General features: G+C 39.7%; 1 protein-coding gene across 1 annotated transcript in view; it reads right to left on the reverse strand.

Moving 5' to 3' along the window:
• The window catches only part of LOC137328116 (mucin-6-like), a 553,886-nt gene that overhangs the window by 11,033 nt on the left and 518,854 nt on the right, over positions 1-23,999 (reverse strand). Inside the window, exon 32 of the mRNA XM_067994296.1 lies at positions 4,943-5,005. Coding sequence (XP_067850397.1) covers positions 4,943-5,005 — 63 coding nt within the window. The remainder of the gene's footprint in view (positions 1-4,942; positions 5,006-23,999) is intronic.

A 23,999-nucleotide genomic window follows, 5' to 3' on the forward strand; every position in this document is an offset into this window, starting at 1 on the left:
GAGGCTGACTGTGAATGGTATATCTGAGACTGACTTTGAATGGTATATCTGAGACTGACTCTGTATGGTATATCTGAGACTGACTTTGAATGGTATATCTGAGACTGACTTTGAATGGTATATCTGAGACTGACTCTGTATGGTATATCTGAGACTGACTCTGTATGGTATATCTGAGACTGACTCTGAATGGTATATCTGAGACTGACTCTGAAAGGCATATCTGAGGCTGACTTTGAATGGTATATCTGAGACTTACTCTGTATGGTATATCTGAGACTGACTCTGAATGGTATATCTGAGACTGACTCTGAATGGTATATCTGAGACTGACTTTGAATGGTATATCTGAGACTGACTCTGAATGGTATATCTGAGACTGACTCTGTATGGTATATCTGAGACTGACTCTGAATGGTATATCTGAGACTGACTCTGTATGGTATATCTGAGACTGACTCTGAATGGTATATCTGAGACTGACTTTGAATGGTATATCTGAGACTGACTCTGAATGGTATATCTGAGACTGACTCTGTATGGTATATCTGAGACTGACTCTGTATGGTATATCTGAGACTGACTCTGTATGGTATATCTGAGACTGACTTTGAATGGTATATCTGAGACTGACTCTGTATGGTATATCTGAGACTGACTTTGAATGGTATATCTGAGACTGACTCTGTATGGTATATCTGAGACTGACTTTGAATGGTATATCTGAGACTGAATCTGTATGGTATATCTGAGACTGACTTTGAATGGTATATCTGAGACTGACTCTGAATGGTATATCTGAGACTGAATCTGTATGGTATATCTGAGACTGACTTTGAATGGTATATCTGAGACTGAATCTGTATGGTATATCTGAGACTGACTTTGAATGGTATATCTGAGACTGACTCTGTATGGTATATCTGAGACTGACTGTGAATGGTATATCTGAGACTGACTCTGAATGGTATATCTGAGACTGAATCTGTATGGTATATCTGAGACTGACTTTGAATGGTATATCTGAGACTGAATCTGTGTGGTATATCTGAGACTGACTCTGTATGGTATATCTGAGACTGACTTTGAATGGTATATCTGAGACTGAATCTGTATGGTATATCTGAGACTGACTCTGTGTGGTATAACTGAGACTGACTTTGAATTGTATATCTGAGACTGACTCTGTATGGTATATCTGAGACTGACTCTGTATGGTATATCTGAGACTGACTGTGAATGGCATATCTGAGACTGACTGTGAATGGTATATCTGAGACTGACTCTGTATGGTATATCTGAGACTGACTCTGAATGGTATATCTGAAACTGACTGTGAATGGTATATCTGAGACTGACTCTGTATGGTATATCTGAGACTGACTCTGTATGGTATATCTGAGACTGACTCTGAATGGTTTATCTGAGACTGACTCTGAAAGGCATATCTGAGGCTGACTTTGAATGGTATATCTGAGACTTACTCTGTATGGTATATCTGAGACTGACTCTGAATGGTATATCTGAGACTGACTCTGAATGGTATATCTGAGACTGACTTTGAATGGTATATCTGAGACTGACTCTGAATGGTATATCTGAGACTGACTCTGTATGGTATATCTGAGACTGACTCTGAATGGTATATCTGAGACTGACTCTGTATGGTATATCTGAGACTGACTCTGAATGGTATATCTGAGACTGACTTTGAATGGTATATCTGAGACTGACTCTGAATGGTATATCTGAGACTGACTCTGTATGGTATATCTGAGACTGACTCTGTATGGTATATCTGAGACTGACTCTGTATGGTATATCTGAGACTGACTTTGAATGGTATATCTGAGACTGACTCTGTATGGTATATCTGAGACTGACTTTGAATGGTATATCTGAGACTGACTCTGTATGGTATATCTGAGACTGACTTTGAATGGTATATCTGAGACTGACTCTGTATGGTATATCTGAGACTGACTTTGAATGGTATATCTGAGACTGAATCTGTATGGTATATCTGAGACTGACTTTGAATGGTATATCTGAGACTGACTCTGAATGGTATATCTGAGACTGAATCTGTATGGTATATCTGAGACTGACTTTGAATGGTATATCTGAGACTGAATCTGTATGGTATATCTGAGACTGACTTTGAATGGTATATCTGAGACTGACTCTGTATGGTATATCTGAGACTGACTGTGAATGGTATATCTGAGACTGACTCTGAATGGTATATCTGAGACTGAATCTGTATGGTATATCTGAGACTGACTTTGAATGGTATATCTGAGACTGAATCTGTATGGTATATCTGAGACTGACTCTGTGTGGTATATCTGAGACTGACTCTGTATGGTATATCTGAGACTGACTTTGAATGGTATATCTGAGACTGAATCTGTATGGTATATCTGAGACTGACTCTGTGTGGTATATCTGAGACTGACTTTGAATTGTATATCTGAGACTGACTCTGTATGGTATATCTGAGACTGACTCTGTATGGTATATCTGAGACTGACTGTGAATGGTATATCTGAGACTGACTGTGAATGGTATATCTGAGACTGACTCTGTATGGTATATCTGAGACTGACTCTGAATGGTATATCTGAAACTGACTGTGAATGGTATATCTGAGACTGACTCTGTATGGTATATCTGAGACTGACTCTGAATGGTATATCTGAGACTGACTCTGTATGGTATATCTGAGACTGGCTTTGAATGGTATATCTGAGACTGACTCTGAATGGTATATCTGAGACTGACTCTGTATGGTATATCTGAGACTGGCTTTGAATGGTATATCTGAGACTGAGTCTGTATGGTATATCTGAGACTGACTGTGAATGGTATATCTGAGACTGACTCTGTATGGTATATCTGAGACTGACTCTGTATGGTATATCTGAGACTGACTGTGAATGGTATATCTGAGACTGACTCTGTATGGTATATCTGAGACTGACTCTGAATGGTATATCTGAAACTGACTGTGAATGGTATATCTGAGACTGACTCTGTATGGTATATCTGAGACTGACTCTGAATGGTATATCTGAGACTGACTCTGTATGGTATATCTGAGACTGGCTTTGAATGGTATATCTGAGACTGACTCTGAATGGTATATCTGAGACTGACTCTGTATGGTATATCTGAGACTGGCTTTGAATGGTATATCTGAGACTGAGTCTGTATGGTATATCTGAGACTGACTGTGAATGGTATATCTGAGACTGACTCTGTATGGTATATCTGAGACTGACTCTGTATGGTATATCTGAGACTGACTGTGAATGGTATATCTGAGACTGACTCTGTATGGTATATCTGAGACTGACTCTGTATGGTATATCTGAGACTGACTCTGTATGGTATATCTGAGACTGACTCTGTATGGTATATCTGAGACTGACTGTGAATGGTACATCTGAGACTGACTGTGAATGGTATATCTGAGACTGACTCTGTATGGTATATCTGAGACTGACTCTGAATGGTATATCTGAGACTGACTGTGAATGGTATATCTGAGACTGACTCTGAATGGTATATCTGAGACTGACTCTGTATGGTATATCTGAGACTGGCTTTGAATGGTATATCTGAGACTGAGTCTGTATGGTATATCTGAGACTGACTGTGAATGGTATATCTGAGACTGACTTTGTATGGCATATCTGAGACTGACTCTGTATGGTATATCTGAGACTGACTCTGTATGGTATATCTGAGACTGACTCTGTATGGTATATCTGAGACTGACTGTGAATGGTATATCTGAGACTGACTGTGAATGGTATATCTGAGACTGACTGTGAATGGTATATCTGAGACTGACTCTGTATGGTATATCTGAGACTGACTGTGAATGGTATATCTGAGACTGACTGTGAATGGTATATCTGAGACTGACTTTGTATGGTATATCTGAGACTGACTTTGAATGGTATATCTGAGACTGACTCTGTATGGTATAGAGTCATAGAGTTATACAGCACGGATAGAGGCCCTTCGGCCCATCGTGTCCGCGCTGGCCATCAAGCCCAGTCTAATCTAATCCCATATTCCAGCATTTGGTCCGTAGCCTTGTATGCTATGGCATTTCAAGTGCTCATCCAAATGCTTCTTGAATGTTGTGAGGGTTCCTGCCTCCACAACCCTTTCAGGCAGTGAGTTCCAGACTCCAACCACCCTCTGGGTGAAAAAGTTCTTTCTCAAATCCCCTCTCAACCTCCCACCTTTTGTCTTGAATCTATGCCCCCTTGTTATAGAACCCTCTTTGTATGGTATATCTGAGACTGACTTTGAATGGTATATCTGAGACTGACTTTGAATGGTATATCTCAAACTGTTTTCGCTGTTTTAACTGTGACTCAGAAACCATCAGCTCATGTTAAAACCTTTTACCTCAATTTTCTGCACAACCATCCGGGGGAGAATGTAAATTCTAGATGATTGCTTCTGACTGCCTCCGATCCGCCTTCCAACAGATCTTATTTTTTTCTTGTGAAATGCTGGATAATGACCCTTGGATTGACCCTTGGATTGAAACAATGAGAAGTCCAAAAGCTGACAATTAGTGTGCATGGGTCGAGGCAGTGAGTGTTGGCAGGTTATTTACCTGCAGCCGAGCTTGATCGAGCTCGCCGAACAGGCTCGTGTACAGTTTTCCGACTGGAATTGTAGATAGTGATGAGGAACCAAAATCCTGATCGATTTTCCCTTCACCAACCTAGGATCATGAAGGCCAATTATTGCACTCCTCGATCACCCGAACTGGAACAAGCGAACTCAGCAGGCATCAAACTTGGGACGTTTCTGATCTGTAAGGCTCAGCTGCTCACACTTTCTCACACTTTAATCTGCTTCCTGAGGGAAACAGGCATACACGGTGATTTTAGAGTAGAATTCAGTTACTTACCACAGGCCACGCACGACTGCAAGTTGTCATCATAATAGTCATCCACAGCACACCTGTAGCAACCTGTCAACACAAAGATTCAATGCAGTTCGAGGCACACAGAAATATCAAATGTTTTACAAACTTAATATTAGGATGCAACAGATAAAATCACCTGTCAAAGCAGGTGAGGAATGCAGTGGATCAACAACTTCACCATCATCATTAATGAACATTTCCACTCTGAGCTGAACCCGAAATAAGTCACGATAAAGAGTTGACCCCATCAGCTCCCCAGCAAGCAAAGTTCATTCACTGCCTCCTCATCACAATAAGGAGCTTCAACTCAGGGAGGGGGTTGAAACAATTCACAGCAAAAAATACAAAACTAATGGAAACATTTGAGAAAAAAAAACAGCTCTTCCGTGGGAAAGGAAGAATTGAAGGATATTTAATTTGTGTTAAATATAACAATGATACACTATGCTGGTCAAGAAAGACATCAGCAGTTATCAAGGATAAATCTGCAAAACAATCAGCAATGTTCAGCTTCAGTAAAAAAGTCAAAGCATGCTCCGGTTACAGCAGCAGATCGCCAGATAGAAAACGCAAGTCCATTTTATAAAAGATTCGTTCATGGGATGTGGGCGTCGCTGGCGAGGCCGGCATTTATTGCCCATCCCGAATTGCCCTTGAGAAGGTGGTGGTGAGCCGCCTTCTTGAACCGCTGCAGTCCGTGTGGTGAAGGTTCTCCCACAGTGCTGTTAGGAAGGGAGTTCCAGGATTTTGACCCAGCGACAATGAAGGAACGGCGATATATTTCCAAGTCGGGATGGTGTGTGACTTGGAGGGGAACGTGCAGATGGTGTTGCTCCCATGTACCTGCTGCTCTTGTCCTTCCAGGTGGTAGAGGTCGCGGGTTTGGGAGGTGCTGTTGAAGAAGCCTTGGCGAGTTGCTGCAGTGCATCCTGTGGATGGTGCACACTGCAGCCACAGTGCGCCGGTGGTGAAGGGAGTGAATGTTTAGGGTGGTGGATGGGGTGCCAATGAAGCGGGCTGCTTTGTCCTGGATGGTGTCGAGCTTCTTGAGTGTTGTTGGAGCTGCACTCATCCAGGCAAGTGGAGAGTATTCCATCACACTCCTGACTTGTGCCTTGTAGATGGTGGAAAGGGTTTCGGGAGACTGGAGGTGAGTCACTTGCCACAGAATACCCAGCCTCTGACCTGCTCTCGTAGCCACAGTATTTATATGGCTGGTCCAGTTAAGTTTCTGGTCAATGGTGACCCCCAGGATGTTGATGGTGGGGGATTCAGTGATTGTAATGCCGTTGAATGTCAAGGGGAGGTGGTTAGACTCTCTCTTGTTGGAGATGGTCATTGCCTGACACTTGTCTGGCGCGAATGTTACTTGCCACTTATGAGCCCAAGCCTGGTTGTTGTCCAAGTCTTGCTGCATGCGGGCTCGGACTGCTTCATTATTTGAGGGGTTGCGAATGGAACTGAACACTGTGCAGTCATCGGCGAACATCCCAATTTCTGACCTGATGATGGAGGGAAGGTCATTGATGAAACAGCTGAAGATGGTTGGGCCGAGGACACTGCCCTGAGGAACTCCTGCAGCAATGTCCTGTGGCTGAGATGATTGGCCTCCAACAACCACTACCATCTTCCTTTGTGCTAGGTATGACTCCAGCCACTGGAGAGTTTTCCTCCTGATTCCCATTGACTTCAATTTTACTAGGGCTCCTTGGTGCCACACTCTGTCAAATGCTGCCTTGATGTCAAGGGCAGTCACTCTCACCTCACCTCTGGAATTCAGCTCTTTTGTCCATGTTTGGACCAAGGCTGTAATGAGGTCTGGAGCCGAGTGGTCCTGGCGGAACCCAAACTGAGCATCGGTGAGCAGGTTATTGGTGAGTAAGTGCCGCTTGATAGCACTGTCGACGACACCTTCCATCACTTTGCTGATGTTTGAGAGTAGACTGATGGGGCGGTAATTGGCCGGATTGGATTTGTCCTGCTTTTTGTGGACAGGACATACCTGGGCAATTTTCCACATTGTCGGGTAGATGCCAGTGTTGTAGCTGTACTGGAACAGCTTGGCTAGAGGCGCATCTAGTTCTGGAGCACAAGTCTTCAGCACTACAGCCGGGATGCTGTCGGGGCCCATAGCCTTTGCTGTATCCAGTGCACTCAGCCGTTTCTTGATATCACGTGGAGTGAATCGAATTGGCTGAAGACTGGCTTCTGTGATGGTGGGGATATCGGGAGGAGGCCGAGATGGATCATCCACTCGGCACTTCTGGCTGAAGGTGGTTGCAAACGCTTCAGCCTTGTCTTTTGCACTCACATGCTGGACTCCGCCATCATTGAGGATAGGGATGTTTACAGACCCTCCTCCTCCCATTAGTTGTTTAATTGTCCACCACCATTCACGACTGGATGTGGCAGGACTGCAGAGCTTTGATCTGATCCATTGGTTGTGGAATCGCTTAGCTCTGTCTCCAGCATGTTGCTTCCACTGTTTAGCATGCATGTAGTCCTGAGTTGTAGCTTCACCAGGTTGGCACCTCATTTTTAGGTACGCCTGGTGCTGCTCCTGGCATGCTCTTCTACACTCCTGGCTTGTTGGTAATGGTGGAGTGAAGAATATGTCGGGCCATGAGGTTACAGATTGTGCTGGAATACAATTCTGCTGCTACTGATGGCCCACAGCGCCTCATGGATGCCCAGTTTTGAGCTGCTAGATTTATTCTGAATCTATCCCATTTAGCACGGTGGTAGTGCCACACAACACGTTGGATGGTGTCCTCAGTGCGAAGACGGGACTTCGTCTCCACAAGGACTGTGCGGTGGTCACTCCTACCAATACTGTCATGGACAGATGCCTCTGTGACAAGTAGATTGGTGAGGACGAGGTTAAGTAGGTTTTTCCCTCGTGTTAGTTCGCTCACCACCTGCCGTAGGCTCAGTCTGGCAGCTATGTCCTTCAGGACTCGGCCAGCTCGGTCAGTAGTGGTGCTACCGAGCCACTCTTGGTGATGGACATTGAAGTCCCCCACCCAGAGTACATTTTGTGCCCTTGCTACCCTCAGTGCTTCCTCCAAGTGGTGCTCAACATGGAGGAGGACTGATTCATCAGCTGAGGGAGGACGGTAGGTGGTAATCAGCAGGAGGTTTCCTTGCCCATGTTTGACCTGATGCCATGAGATTTCATGGGGTCCGGAGTCAATGTTGAGGACTCCCAGGGCCACTCCCTCCTGACTGTATATCACTGTACCGCCACCTCTGGTGGGTCTGCCCTGCCGCTGGGACAGGACATACCCAGGGATGGTGATGGAAGAGTCTGCGACATTGGCTGAAAGGTATGATTCAGTGAGTATGGCTATGTCAGGCTGTTGTTTGACTAGTCAGTGGGACAGCTCTCTCAATTTTGGCACAAGTCCCCAGATGATCGTGAGGAGGAGTTGCAGGGTCGACTGGGCTCAGTGTTTTGCCGTTGTCGTGTCCGGTGCCGAGTGGTCCGATGCCGGGTGGTCCGTCCGGTTTTATTCTTATCATTACTTTTTTTAGCAAGATTTTACAACTGAGTGGCTTGTTAGGTCATTTCAGAGGGCGATGAAGAATCAACCACATTGCTGAGGGTCTGAGAGTTATTGCTGTGTACAGTTTGGGACACAGGCCATGTGCAGATCAGTTAGGCCCTATAATTATAGTGTGATACTGTCACACTAAGGACACTCAGGCCCTATAATTATACTGTGATACTATCACATTAAGGACACTCAGGCCCTATAATTATACTGTGATCCTATCACACTAAGGATACTCAGGCCCTATAATTATACTGTGATACTATCACATTAAGGACAGTCAGACCCTATAATTATACTGTGATACTATCACACGAAGGACACTCAGGCCCTATAATTATACTGTGATACTATCACACTAAGGACAGTCAGGCCCTATAATTATACTGTGATACCATCACACTAAGGACAGTCAGACCCTATAATTATACTGTGATACTATCACACTAAGGACAGTCAGGACCTATAATTATACTGTGATAATATCACACTAAGGACAGTCAGGCCCTATAATTATACTGTGATACTATCACACGAAGGACACTCAGACCCTATAATTATACTGTGATACTATCACACTAAGGACAGTCAGGCCCTATAATTATACTGTGATACTATCACACTAAGGACAGTCAGGCCCTATAATTATACTGTGATACTATCACACTAAGGACAGTCAGGCCCTATAATTATACTGTGATACTATCACACTAAGGACACTCAGACCCTATAATTATACTGTGATACTATCACACTAAGGACACTCAGACCCTATAATTATACTGTGATACTATCACACTAAGGACACTCAGACCCTATAATTATACTGTGATACTATCACACTAAGGACAGTCAGGCCCTATAATTATACTGTGATAATATCACACTAAGGACAGTCAGACCCTATAATTATACTGTGATACTATCACACTAAGGACAGTCAGACCCTATAATTATACTGTGATAATATCACACTAAGGACAGTCAGACCCTATAATTATACTGTGATACTATCACACGAAGGACACTCAGAACCTATAATTATACTGTGATAATATCACACGAAGGACAGTCAGACCCTATAATTATACTGTGATACTATCACACTAAGGACACTCAGGCACTATAATTATACTGTGATACTATCACACTAAGGACACTCAGGCCCTATAATTATACTGTGATACTATCACACTGAGGACAGTCAGACCCTATAATTATACTGTGATACTATCACACTAAGGACAGTCAGACCCTATAATTATACTGTGATACTATCACACTAAGGACAGTCAGACCCTATAATTATACTGTGATAATATCACACTAAGGACAGTCAGACCCTATAATTATACTGTGATACTATCACACTAAGGACAGTCAGACCCTATAATTATACTGTGATACTATCACACTAAGGACAGTCAGACCCTATAATTATAATGTGATAATATCACACTAAGGACAGTCAGGTCCTATAATTATAATGTGATAATATCACACTAAGGACAGTCAGACCCTATAATTATACTGTGATACTATCACACTAAGGACAGTCAGACCCTATAATTATACTGTGATACTATCACACTAAGGACACTCAGGCCCTATAATTATACTGTGATACTATCACACTAAGGACAGTCAGACCCTATAATTATACTGTGATACTATCACACTAAGGACACTCAGACCCTATAATTATACTGTGATAATATCACACTAAGGACAGTCAGACCCCATAATTATACTGTGATACTATCACACTAAGGACACTCAGGCCCTATAATTATACTGTGATACTATCACACTGAGGACAGTCAGACCCTATAATTATACTGTGATACTATCACACGAAGGACAGTCAGACCCTATAATTATACTGTGATACTATCACACTAAGGACAGTCAGACCCTATAATTATACTGTGATAATATCACACTAAGGACAGTCAGACCCTATAATTATAATGTGATACTATCACACTAAGGACAGTCAGACCCTATAATTATACTGTGATAATATCACACGAAGGACAGTCAGACCCTAAAATTATACTGTGATAATATCACACTAAGGACAGTCAGACCCTATAATTATACTGTGATACTATCACACTAAGGACAGTCAGACCCTATAATTATACTGTGATAATATCACACTAAGGACAGTCAGACCCTATAATTATACTGTGATACTATCACACGAAGGACACTCAGACCCTATAATTATACTGTGATAATATCACACGAAGGACAGTCAGACCCTATAATTATACTGTGATACTATCACACTAAGGACACTCAGGCACTATAATTATACTGTGATACTATCACACTAAGGACACTCAGGCCCTATAATTATACTGTGATACTATCACACTGAGGACAGTCAGACCCTATAATTATAATGTGATAATATCACACTAAGGACAGTCAGGTCCTATAATTATACTGTGATAATATCACACTAAGGACAGTCAGACCCTATAATTATACTGTGATAATATCACACTAAGGACACTCAGACCCTATAATTATACTGTGATACTATCACACTAAGGACAGTCAGACCCTATAATTATACTGTGATACTATCACACTAAGGACAGTCGGACCCTATAATTATACTGTGATACTATCACACTAAGGACAGTCAGACCCTATAATTATACTGTGATACTATCACACTAAGGACAGTCAGACCCTATAATTATACTGTGATACTATCACACTAAGGACAGTCAGACCCTATAATTATACTGTGATACTATCACACTAAGGATACTCAGGCCCTATAATTATACTGTGATACTTTCACACTAAGGACACTCAGGCCCTATAATTATACTGTGATACTATCACACTAAGGACAGTCAGACCCTACAATTATACTGTGATACTATCACACTAAGGACAGTCAGACCCTATAATTATACTGTGATACTATCACACTAAGGACACTCAGGCCCTATAATTATACTGTGATACTATCACACTAAGGACACTCAGACCCTATAATTATACTGTGATAATATCACACTAAGGACACTCAGACCCTATAATTATACTGTGATACTATCACACTAAGGACAGTCAGGACCTATAATTATACTGTGATAATATCACACTAAGGACACTCAGACCCTATAATTATACTGTGATACTATCACACTAAGGACACTCAGGCCCTATAATTATACTGTGATAATATCACACTAAGGACAGTAAGGCCCTATAATTATACTGTGATAATATCACACTAAGGACACTCAGGCCCTATAATTATACTGTGATACAATCACACTAAGGACACTCAGGCCCTATAATTATACTGTGATACAATCACACAAAGGACACTCAGACCCTAAAATTATACTGTGATAATATCACACGAAGGACACTCAGGCCCTATAATTATACTGTGATACTATCACACTAAGGACACTCAGGCCCTATAATTATACTGTGATACTATCACACTAAGGACACTCAGGCCCTATAATTATACTGTGATACTATCACACTAAGGACACTCAGGCCCTATAATTATACTGTGATACTATCATACGAAGGACACTCAGGCCCTATAATTATACTGTGATAATATCACACTGAGGACAGTCAGACCCTATAATTATACTGTGATACTATCACACTAAGGACAGTCAGACCCTATAATTATACTGTGATACTATCACACTCAGGACAGTCAGACCCTATAATTAAACTGTGATAATATCACACTAAGGACAGTCAGGCCCTATAATTATACTGTGATACTATCACACTAAGGACAGTCAGACCCTATAATTATACTGTGATACGATCACACTAAGGACACTCAGACCCTATAATTATACTGTGATACTATCACACTAAGGACAGTCAGACCCTATAATTATACTGTGATACTATCACACTAAGGACAGTCAGACCCTATAATTATACTGTGATAATATCACACGAAGGACAGTCAGGCCCTATAATTATACTGTGATACTATCACACTAAGGACACTCAGGCCCTATAATTATACTGTGATACTATCACACTAAGGACACTCAGGCCCTATAATTATACTGTGATACTATCACACTAAGGACAGTCAGGCCCTATAATTATACTGTGATAATATCACACGAAGGACACTCAGGCCCTATAATTATACTGTGATACTATCACACGAAGGACACTCAGGCCCTATAATTATACTGTGATACTATCACACTAATGACAGTCAGGCCCTATAATTATACTGTGATACAATCACACTAAGGACACTCAGGCCCTATAATTATACTGTGATACTATCACACTAAGGACACTCAGACCCTATAATTATACTGTGATACTATCACACTAAGGACAGTCAGACCCTATAATTATACTGTGATAATATCACACGAAGGACACTCAGGCCCTATAATTATACTGTGATAATATCACACTGAGGACACTCAGGCCCTATAATTATACTGTGATACTATCACACTAAGGACACTCAGACCCTATAATTATACTGTGATACTATCACACTAAGGACACTCAGGCCCTATAATTATACTGTGATACTATCACACTAAGGACAGTCAGGCCCTATAATTATACTGTGATAATATCACACTAAGGACACTCAGGCCCTATAATTATACTGTGATACTATCACACTAAGGACACTCAGGCCCTATAATTATACTGTGATACTATCACACTAATGACAGTCAGGCCCTATAATTATACTGTGATACAATCACACTAAGGACACTCAGGCCCTATAATTATACTGTGATACTATCACACTAAGGACACTCAGACCCTATAATTATACTGTGATACTTTCACACTAAGGACAGTCAGACCCTATAATTATACTGTGATACTATCACACAAAGGACAGTCAGACCCTATAATTATACTGTGATACTTTCACACTAAGGACAGTCAGACCCTATAATTATACTGTGATACTATCACACAAAGGACAGTCAGGCCCTATAATTATACTGTGATAATATCACACTAAGGACAGTCAGGCCCTATAATTATACTGTGATAATATCACACTAAGGACAGTCAGACCCTATAATTATACTGTGATACTATCACACTAAGGACACTCAGGCCCTATAATTATACTGTGATAATATCACACTAAGGACAGTCAGGCCCTATAATTATACTGTGATAATATCACACTAAGGACACTCAGACCCCATAATTATACTGTGATACTATCACACTAAGGACAGTCAGACCCTATAATTATACTGTGATAATATCACACTAAGGACAGTCAGGCCCTATAATTATACTGTGATACTATCACACTGAGGACAGTCAGACCCTATAATTATACTGTGATACTATCACACTAAGGACAGTCAGACCCTATAATTATACTGTAATACTATCACACGAAGGACAGTCAGACCCTATAATTATACTGTGATAATATCACACTAAGGACAGTCAGGCCCTATAATTATACTGTGATAATATCACACTAAGGACAGTCAGACCCTATAATTATACTGTGATAATATCACACTAAGGACAGTCAGACCCTATAATTATACTGTGATAATATCACACTAAGGACACTCAGACCCTATAATTATACTGTGATACTATCACACGAAGGACAGTCAGACCCTATAATTATACTGTGATAATATCACACTAAGGACAGTCAGACCCTATAATTATACTGTGATAATATCACACTAAGGTCACTCAGACCCTATAATTATACTGTGATACTATCACACTGAGGACAGTCAGACCCTATAATTATACTGTGATAATATCACACTAAGGACAGTCAGACCCTTTAATTATACTGTGATAATATCACACTAAGGACACTCAGGCCCTATAATTATACTGTGATACTATCACACTAAGGACACTCAGACCCTATAATTATACTGTGATACTATCACACTAAGGACACTCAGGCCCTATAATTATACTGTGATACTATCACACTAAGGACAGTCAGGCCCTATAATTATACTGTGATAATATCACACCAAGGACAGTCAGGCCCTATAATTATACTGTGATACTATCACACTAAGGACAGTCAGGCCCTATAATTATACTGTGATACTATCACACGAAGGACACTCAGGCCCTATAATTATACTGTGATACTATCACACTAAGGACACTCAGGCCCGATAATTATACTGTGATACTATCACACTAAGGACAGTCAGACCCTATAATTATACTGTGATAACATCACACCAAGGACACTCAGACCCTATAATTATACTGTGATACTATCACACTAAGGACACTCAGGCCCTATAATTATACTGTGATACTATCACACTAAGGACACTCAGACCCTATAATTATACTGTGATAATATCACACTAAGGACACTCAGGCCCTATAATTATACTGTGATACTATCACACTAAGGACAGTCAGGCCCTATAATTATACTGTGATACTATCACACTAAGGACACTCAGGCCCTATAATTATACTGTGATACTATCACACTAAGGACAGTCAGGCCCTATAATTATACTGTGATACTATCACACTAAGGACAGTCAGACCCTATAATTATACTGTGATAATATCACACTGAGGACAGTCAGGCCCTATAATTATACTGTGATAATATCACACTCAGGACACTCAGGCCCTATAATTATACTGTGATAATATCACACTCAGGACACTCAGACCCTATAATTATACTGTGATAATATCACACTCAGGACACTCAGGCCCTATAATTATACTGTGATAATATCACACTCAGGACACTCAGGCCCTATAATTATACTGTGATACTATCACACTAAGGACAGTCAGACCCTATAATTATACTGTGATACTATCACACTAAGGACAGTCAGGCCCTATAATTATACTGTGATACTTTCACACTAAGGACAGTCAGACCCTATAATTATACTGTGATACTATCACACAAAGGACAGTCAGGCCCTATAATTATACTGTGATAATATCACACTAAGGACAGTCAGGCCCTATAATTATACTGTGATAATATCACACTAAGGTCACTCAGACCCTATAATTATACTGTGATACTATCACACTAAGGACAGTCAGACCCTATAATTATACTGTGATAATATCACACTAAGGACAGTCAGACCCTTTAATTATACTGTGATAATATCACACTAAGGACACTCAGGCCCTATAATTATACTGTGATACTATCACACTAAGGACACTCAGACCCTATAATTATACTGTGATACTATCACACTAAGGACACTCAGGCCCTATAATTATACTGTGATACTATCACACTAAGGACAGTCAGGCCCTATAATTATTCTGTGATAATATCACACCAAGGACAGTCAGGCCCTATAATTATACTGTGATACTATCACACTAAGGACAGTCAGGCCCTATAATTATACTGTGATACTATCACACGAAGGACACTCAGGCCCTATAATTATACTGTGATACTATCACACTAAGGACACTCAGGCCCTATAATTATACTGTGATACTATCACACTAAGGACAGTCAGACCCTATAATTATACTGTGATAACATCACACCAAGGACACTCAGACCCTATAATTATACTGTGATACTATCACACTAAGGACACTCAGGCCCTATAATTATACTGTGATACTATCACACGAAGGACACTCAGACCCTATAATTATACTGTGATAATATCACACTAAGGACACTCAGGCCCTATAATTATACTGTGATACTATCACACTAAGGACAGTCAGGCCCTATAATTATACTGTGATACTATCACACTAAGGACACTCAGGCCCTATAATTATACTGTGATACTATCACACTAAGGACAGTCAGGCCCTATAATTATACTGTGATACTATCACACTAAGGACAGTCAGACCCTATAATTAAACTGTGATAATATCACACTGAGGACAGTCAGGCCCTATAATTATACTGTGATAATATCACACTAAGGACAGTCAGGCCCTATAATTATACTGTGATAATATCACACTCAGGACACTCAGGCCCTATAATTATACTGTGATACTATCACACTAAGGACAGTCAGACCCTATAATTATACTGTGATACTATCACACTAAGGACAGTCAGGCCCTATAATTATACTGTGATACTTTCACACTAAGGACAGTCAGACCCTATAATTATACTGTGATACTATCACACAAAGGACAGTCAGGCCCTATAATTATACTGTGATAATATCACACTAAGGACAGTCAGGCCCTATAATTATACTGTGATAATATCACACTAAGGACAGTCAGACCCTATAATTATACTGTGATACTATCACACTAAGGACAGTCAGACCCTATAATTATACTGTGATAATATCACACTAAGGACAGTCAGGCCCCATAATTATACTGTGATACTATCACACTAAGGACAGTCAGACCCTATAATTATACTGTGATACTATCACACTAAGGACAGTCAGACCCTCTAATTATACTGTGATAATATCACACTAAGGACAGTCAGACCCTATAATTATACTGTGATACTATCACACTAAGGACAGTCAGACCCTATAATTATACTGTGATAATATCACACTAAGGACAGTCAGGCCCTATAATTATACTGTGATACTATCACACTAAGGACACTCAGGCCCTATAATTATACTGTGATACTATCACACTAAGGACAGTCAGACCCTATAATTATACTGTGATACTATCACACTAAGGACAGTCAGGCCCTATAATTATACTGTGATACTATCACACTAAGGACACTCAGGCCCTATAATTATACTGTGATACTATCACACTAAGGACAGTCAGGCCCTATAATTATACTGTGATACTATCACACTAAGGACAGTCAGACCCTATAATTATACTGTGATAATATCACACTGAGGACAGTCAGGCCCTATAATTATACTGTGATAATATCACACTAAGGACAGTCAGGCCCTATAATTATACTGTGATAATATCACACTCAGGACACTCAGGCCCTATAATTATACTGTGATACTATCACACTAAGGACAGTCAGACCCTATAATTATACTGTGATACTATCACACTAAGGACAGTCAGGCCCTATCATTATACTGTGATACTTTCACACCAAGGACAGTCAGACCCTATAATTATACTGTGATACTATCACACAAAGGACAGTCAGGCCCTATAATTATACTGTGATAATATCACACTAAGGACAGTCAGGCCCTATAATTATACTGTGATAATATCACACTAAGGACAGTCAGACCCTATAATTATACTGTGATACTATCACACTAAGGACAGTCAGACCCTATAATTATACTGTGATAATATCACACTAAGGACAGTCAGGCCCCATAATTATACTGTGATACTATCACACTAAGGACAGTCAGACCCTATAATTATACTGTGATACTATCACACTAAGGACAGTCAGACCCTATAATTATACTGTGATAATATCACACTAAGGACAGTCAGACCCTATAATTATACTGTGATACTATCACACTAAGGACAGTCAGACCCTATAATTATACTGTGATAATATCACACTAAGGACAGTCAGGCCCTATAATTATACTGTGATACTATCACACTAAGGACACTCAGGCCCTATATTTATACTGTGATACTATCACATTAAGGACAGTCAGGCCCTATAATTATACTGTGATAATATCACACTGAGGACAGTCAGACCCTATAATTATACTGTGATACTATCACACTAAGGACAGTCAGACCCTATAATTATACTGTGATACTATCACACTCAGGACAGTCAGACCCTATAATTAAACTGTGATAATATCACACTAAGGACAGTCAGGCCCTATAATTATACTGTGATACTATCACACTAAGGACAGTCAGACCCTATAATTATACTGTGATACGATCACACTAAGGACACTCAGACCCTATAATTATACTGTGATACTATCACACTAAGGACAGTCAGACCCTATAATTATACTGTGATACTCTCACACTAAGGACAGTCAGACCCTATAATTATACTGTGATAATATCACACTAAGGACAGTCAGGCCCTATAATTATACTGTGATACTATCACACTAAGGACACTCAGGCCCTATAATTATACTGTGATACTATCACACTAAGGACACTCAGGCCCTATAATTATACTGTGATACTATCACACTAAGGACAGTCAGGCCCTATAATTATACTGTGATAATATCACACTAAGGACACTCAGGCCCTATAATTATACTGTGATACTATCACACTAAGGACACTCAGGCCCTATAATTATACTGTGATACTATCACACTAATGACAGTCAGGCCCTATAATTATACTGTGATACAATCACACTAAGGACACTCAGGCCCTATAATTATACTGTGATACTATCACACTAAGGACACTCAGACCCTATAATTATACTGTGATACTATCACACTAAGGACAGTCAGACCCTATAATTATACTGTGATAATATCACACGAAGGACACTCAGGCCCTATAATTATACTGTGATAATATCACATTGAGGACACTCAGGCCCTATAATTATACTGTGATACTATCACACTAAGGACACTCAGACCCTATAATTATACTGTGATACTATCACACTAAGGACACTCAGGCCCTATAATTATACTGTGATACTATCACACTAAGGACAGTCAGGCCCTATAATTATACTGTGATAATATCACACGAAGGACACTCAGGCCCTATAATTATACTGTGATACTATCACACTAAGGACACTCAGGCCCTATAATTATACTGTGATACTATCACACTAATGACAGTCAGGCCCTATAATTATACTGTGATACAATCACACTAAGGACACTCAGGCCCTATAATTATACTGTGATACTATCACACTAAGGACACTCAGACCCTATAATTATACTGTGATACTTTCACACTAAGGACAGACAGACCCTATAATTATACTGTGATACTATCACACAAAGGACAGTCAGACCCTATAATTATACTGTGATACTTTCACACTAAGGACAGTCAGACCCTATAATTATACTGTGATACTATCACACAAAGGACAGTCAGGCCCTATAATTATACTGTGATAATATCACACTAAGGACAGTCAGGCCCTATAATTATACTGTGATAATATCACACTAAGGACAGTCAGACCCTATAATTATACTGTGATACTATCACACTAAGGACACTCAGGCCCTATAATTATACTGTGATAATATCACACTAAGGACAGTCAGGCCCTATAATTATACTGTGATAATATCACACTAAGGACACTCAGACCCCATAATTATACTGTGATACTATCACACTAAGGACAGTCAGACCCTATAATTATACTGTGATAATATCACACTAAGGACAGTCAGGCCCTATAATTATACTGTGATGCTATCACACTAAGGACAGTCAGACCCTATAATTATACTGTGATACTATCACACTAAGGACAGTCAGACCCTATAATTATACTGTGATAATATCACACTAAGGACACTCAGACCCTATAATTATACTGTGATACTATCACACTAAGGACAGTCAGACCCTATAATTATACTGTGATAATATCACACTAAGGACAGTCAGGCCCTATAATTATACTGTGATACTATCACACTAAGGACAGTCAGACCCTATAATTATACTGTGATACTATCACACGAAGGACAGTCAGACCCTATAATTATACTGTGATAATATCACACTAAGGACAGTCAGACCCTATAATTATACTGTGATACTATCACACTAAGGACAGTCAGACCCTATAATTATACTGTGATAATATCACACTAAGGACAGTCAGGCCCTATAATTATACTGTGATAATATCACACTAAGGACAGTCAGACCCTATAATTATACTGTGATAATATCACACTAAGGACAGTCAGACCCGATAATTATACTGTGATAATATCACACTAAGGACAGTCAGACCCTATAATTATACTGTGATAATATCACACTAAGGTCACTCAGACCCTATAATTATACTGTGATACTATCACACTAAGGACAGTCAGACCCTATAATTATACTGTGATAATATCACACTAAGGACAGTCAGACCCTTCAATTATACTGTGATAATATCACACTAAGGACACTCAGGCCCTATAATTATACTGTGATACTATCACACTAAGGACAGTCAGACCCTATAATTATACTGTGATACTATCACACTAAGGACACTCAGGCCCTATAATTATACTGTGATACTATCACACTAAGGACAGTCAGGCCCTATAATTATACTGTGATAATATCACACTAAGGACAGTCAGGCCCTATAATTATACTGTGATACTATCACACTAAGGACAGTCAGGCCCTATAATTATACTGTGATACTATCACACGAAGGACACTCAGGCCCTATAATTATACTGTGATACTATCACACTAAGGACACTCAGGCCCTATAATTATACTGTGATACTATCACACTAAGGACAGTCAGACCCTATAATTATACTGTGATAACATCACACCAAGGACACTCAGACCCTATAATTATACTGTGATACTATCACACTAAGGACACTCAGGCCCTATAATTATACTGTGATACTATCACACTAAGGACACTCAGACCCTATAATTATACTGTGATAATATCACACTAAGGACACTCAGGCCCTATAATTATACTGTGATACTATCACACTAAGGACACTCAGGCCCTATAATTATACTGTGATACTTTCACACTAAGGACAGTCAGACCCTATAATTATACTGTGATAATATCACACTAAGGACAGTCAGACCCCATAATTATACTGTGATAATATCACACTAAGGACAGTCAGACCCTATAATTATACTGTGATAATATCACACTAAGGACAGTCAGACCCTATAATTATACTGTGATACTATCACACTAAGGACAGTCAGACCCTATAATTATACTGTGATAATATCACACTAAGGACAGTCAGGCCCTATAATTATACTGTGATACAATCACACTAAGGACACTCAGACCCTATAATTATACTGTGATAATATCACACTAAGGACAGTCAGACCCTATAATTATACTGTGATAATATCACACTAAGGACAGTCAGACCCTATAATTATACTGTGATAATATCACACTAAGGACAGTCAGACCCTATAATTATACTGTGATAATATCACACTAAGGTCACTCAGACCCTATAATTATACTGTGATACTATCACACTAAGGACAGTCAGACCCTCTAATTATACTGTGATAATATCACACGAAGGACAGTCAGACCCTTTAATTATACTGTGATAATATCACACTAAGGACACTCAGGCCCTATAATTATACTGTGATACTATCACACTCAGGATAGTCAGACCCTATAATTATACTGTGATACTATCACACTAAGGACACTCAGGCCCTATAATTATACTGTGATACTATCACACTAAGGACAGTCAGGCCCTATAATTATACTGTGATAATATCACACTAAGGACAGTCAGGCCCTATAATTATAATGTGATACTATCACACTAAGGACAGTCAGGCCCTATAATTATACTGTGATACTATCACACGAAGGACAATCAGGCCCTATAATTATACTGTGATACTATCACACTAAGGACACTCAGGCCCTATAATTATACTGTGATACTATCACACTAAGGACAGTCAGACCCTATAATTATACTGTGATAACATCACACCAAGGACACTCAGACCCTATAATTATACTGTGATACTATCACACTAAGGACACTCAGGCCCTATAATTATACTGTGATACTATCACACTAAGGACACTCAGACCCTATAATTATACTGTGATAATATCACACTAAGGACACTCAGGCCCTATAATTATACTGTGATACTATCACACTAAGGACAGTCAGGCCCTATAATTATACTGTGATACTATCACACTAAGGACACTCAGGCCCTATAATTATACTGTGATACTATCACACTAAGGACAGTCAGGCCCTATAATTATACTGTGATACTATCACACTAAGGACAGTCAGACCCTATAATTATACTGTGATAATATCACACTAAGGACAGTCAGGCCCTATAATTATACTGTGATAATATCACACGAAGGACAGTCAGGCCCGATAATTATACTGTGATAATATCACACTCAGGACACTCAGGCCCTATAATTATACTGTGATACTATCACACTAAGGACAGTCAGGCCCTATAATTATACTGTGATACTATCACACTAAGGACAGACAGGCCCTATAATTATACTGTGATACGATCACACTAAGGACACTCAGGCCCTATAATTATACTGTGATACTATCACACTAAGGACACTCAGGCCCTATAATTATACTGTGATACTATCACACTAAGGACACTCAGGCCCTATAATTATACTGTGATAATATCACACTAAGGACACTCAGGCCCTATAATTATACTGTGATACTATCACACTAAGGACAGTCAGGCCCTATAATTATACTGTGATACTATCACACGAAGGACAGTCAGGCCCTATAATTATACTGTGATAATATCACACGAAGGACACTCAGACCCTATAATTATACTGTGATAATATCACACTAAGGACAGTCAGGCCCTATAATTATACTGTGATACTATCACACTAAGGACAGTCAGACCCTATAATTATACTGTGATAATATCACACGAAGGACAGTCAGGCCCTATAATTATACTGTGATACTATCACACTAAGGACAGTCAGGCCCTATAATTATACTGTGATAATATCACACTAAGGACAGTCAGGCCCTATAATTATACTGTGATAATATCACACTAAGGACAGTCAGGCCCTATAATTATACTGTGATACTTTCACACTCAGGACAGTCAGACCCTATAATTATACTGTGATACTATCACACTAAGGACACTCAGGCCCTATAATTATACTGTGATACTATCACACTAAGGACAGTCAGACCCTATAATTATACTGTGATACTTTCACACTAAGGACAGTCAGACCCTATAATTATACTGTGATACAATCACACTAAGGACAGTCAGGCCCTATAATTATACTGTGATACTTTCACACTAAGGACAGTCAGACCCTATAATTATACTGTGATACTATCACACAAAGGACAGTCAGGCCCTATAATTAGACTGTGATAATATCACACTAAGGACAGTCAGGCCCTATAATTATACTGTGATAATATCACACTAAGGACAGTCAGACCCTATAATTATACTGTGATACTATCACACTAAGGACACTCAGGCCCTATAATTATACTGTGATAATATCACACTAAGGACAGTCAGGCCCTATAATTATACTGTGATACTATCACACTAAGGACACTCAGGCCCTATAATTATAGTGTGATACTATCACACTAAGGACAGTCAGACCCTATAATTATACTGTGATACTATCACACTAAGGACAGTCAGGCCCTATAATTATACTGTGATACTTTCACACTAAGGACAGTCAGACCCTATAATTATACTGTGAT

Source organism: Heptranchias perlo, chromosome 12 (genome assembly GCF_035084215.1).
Source record: "Heptranchias perlo isolate sHepPer1 chromosome 12, sHepPer1.hap1, whole genome shotgun sequence".
Classification (NCBI taxonomy): Eukaryota; Metazoa; Chordata; class Chondrichthyes; order Hexanchiformes; family Hexanchidae; genus Heptranchias; species Heptranchias perlo.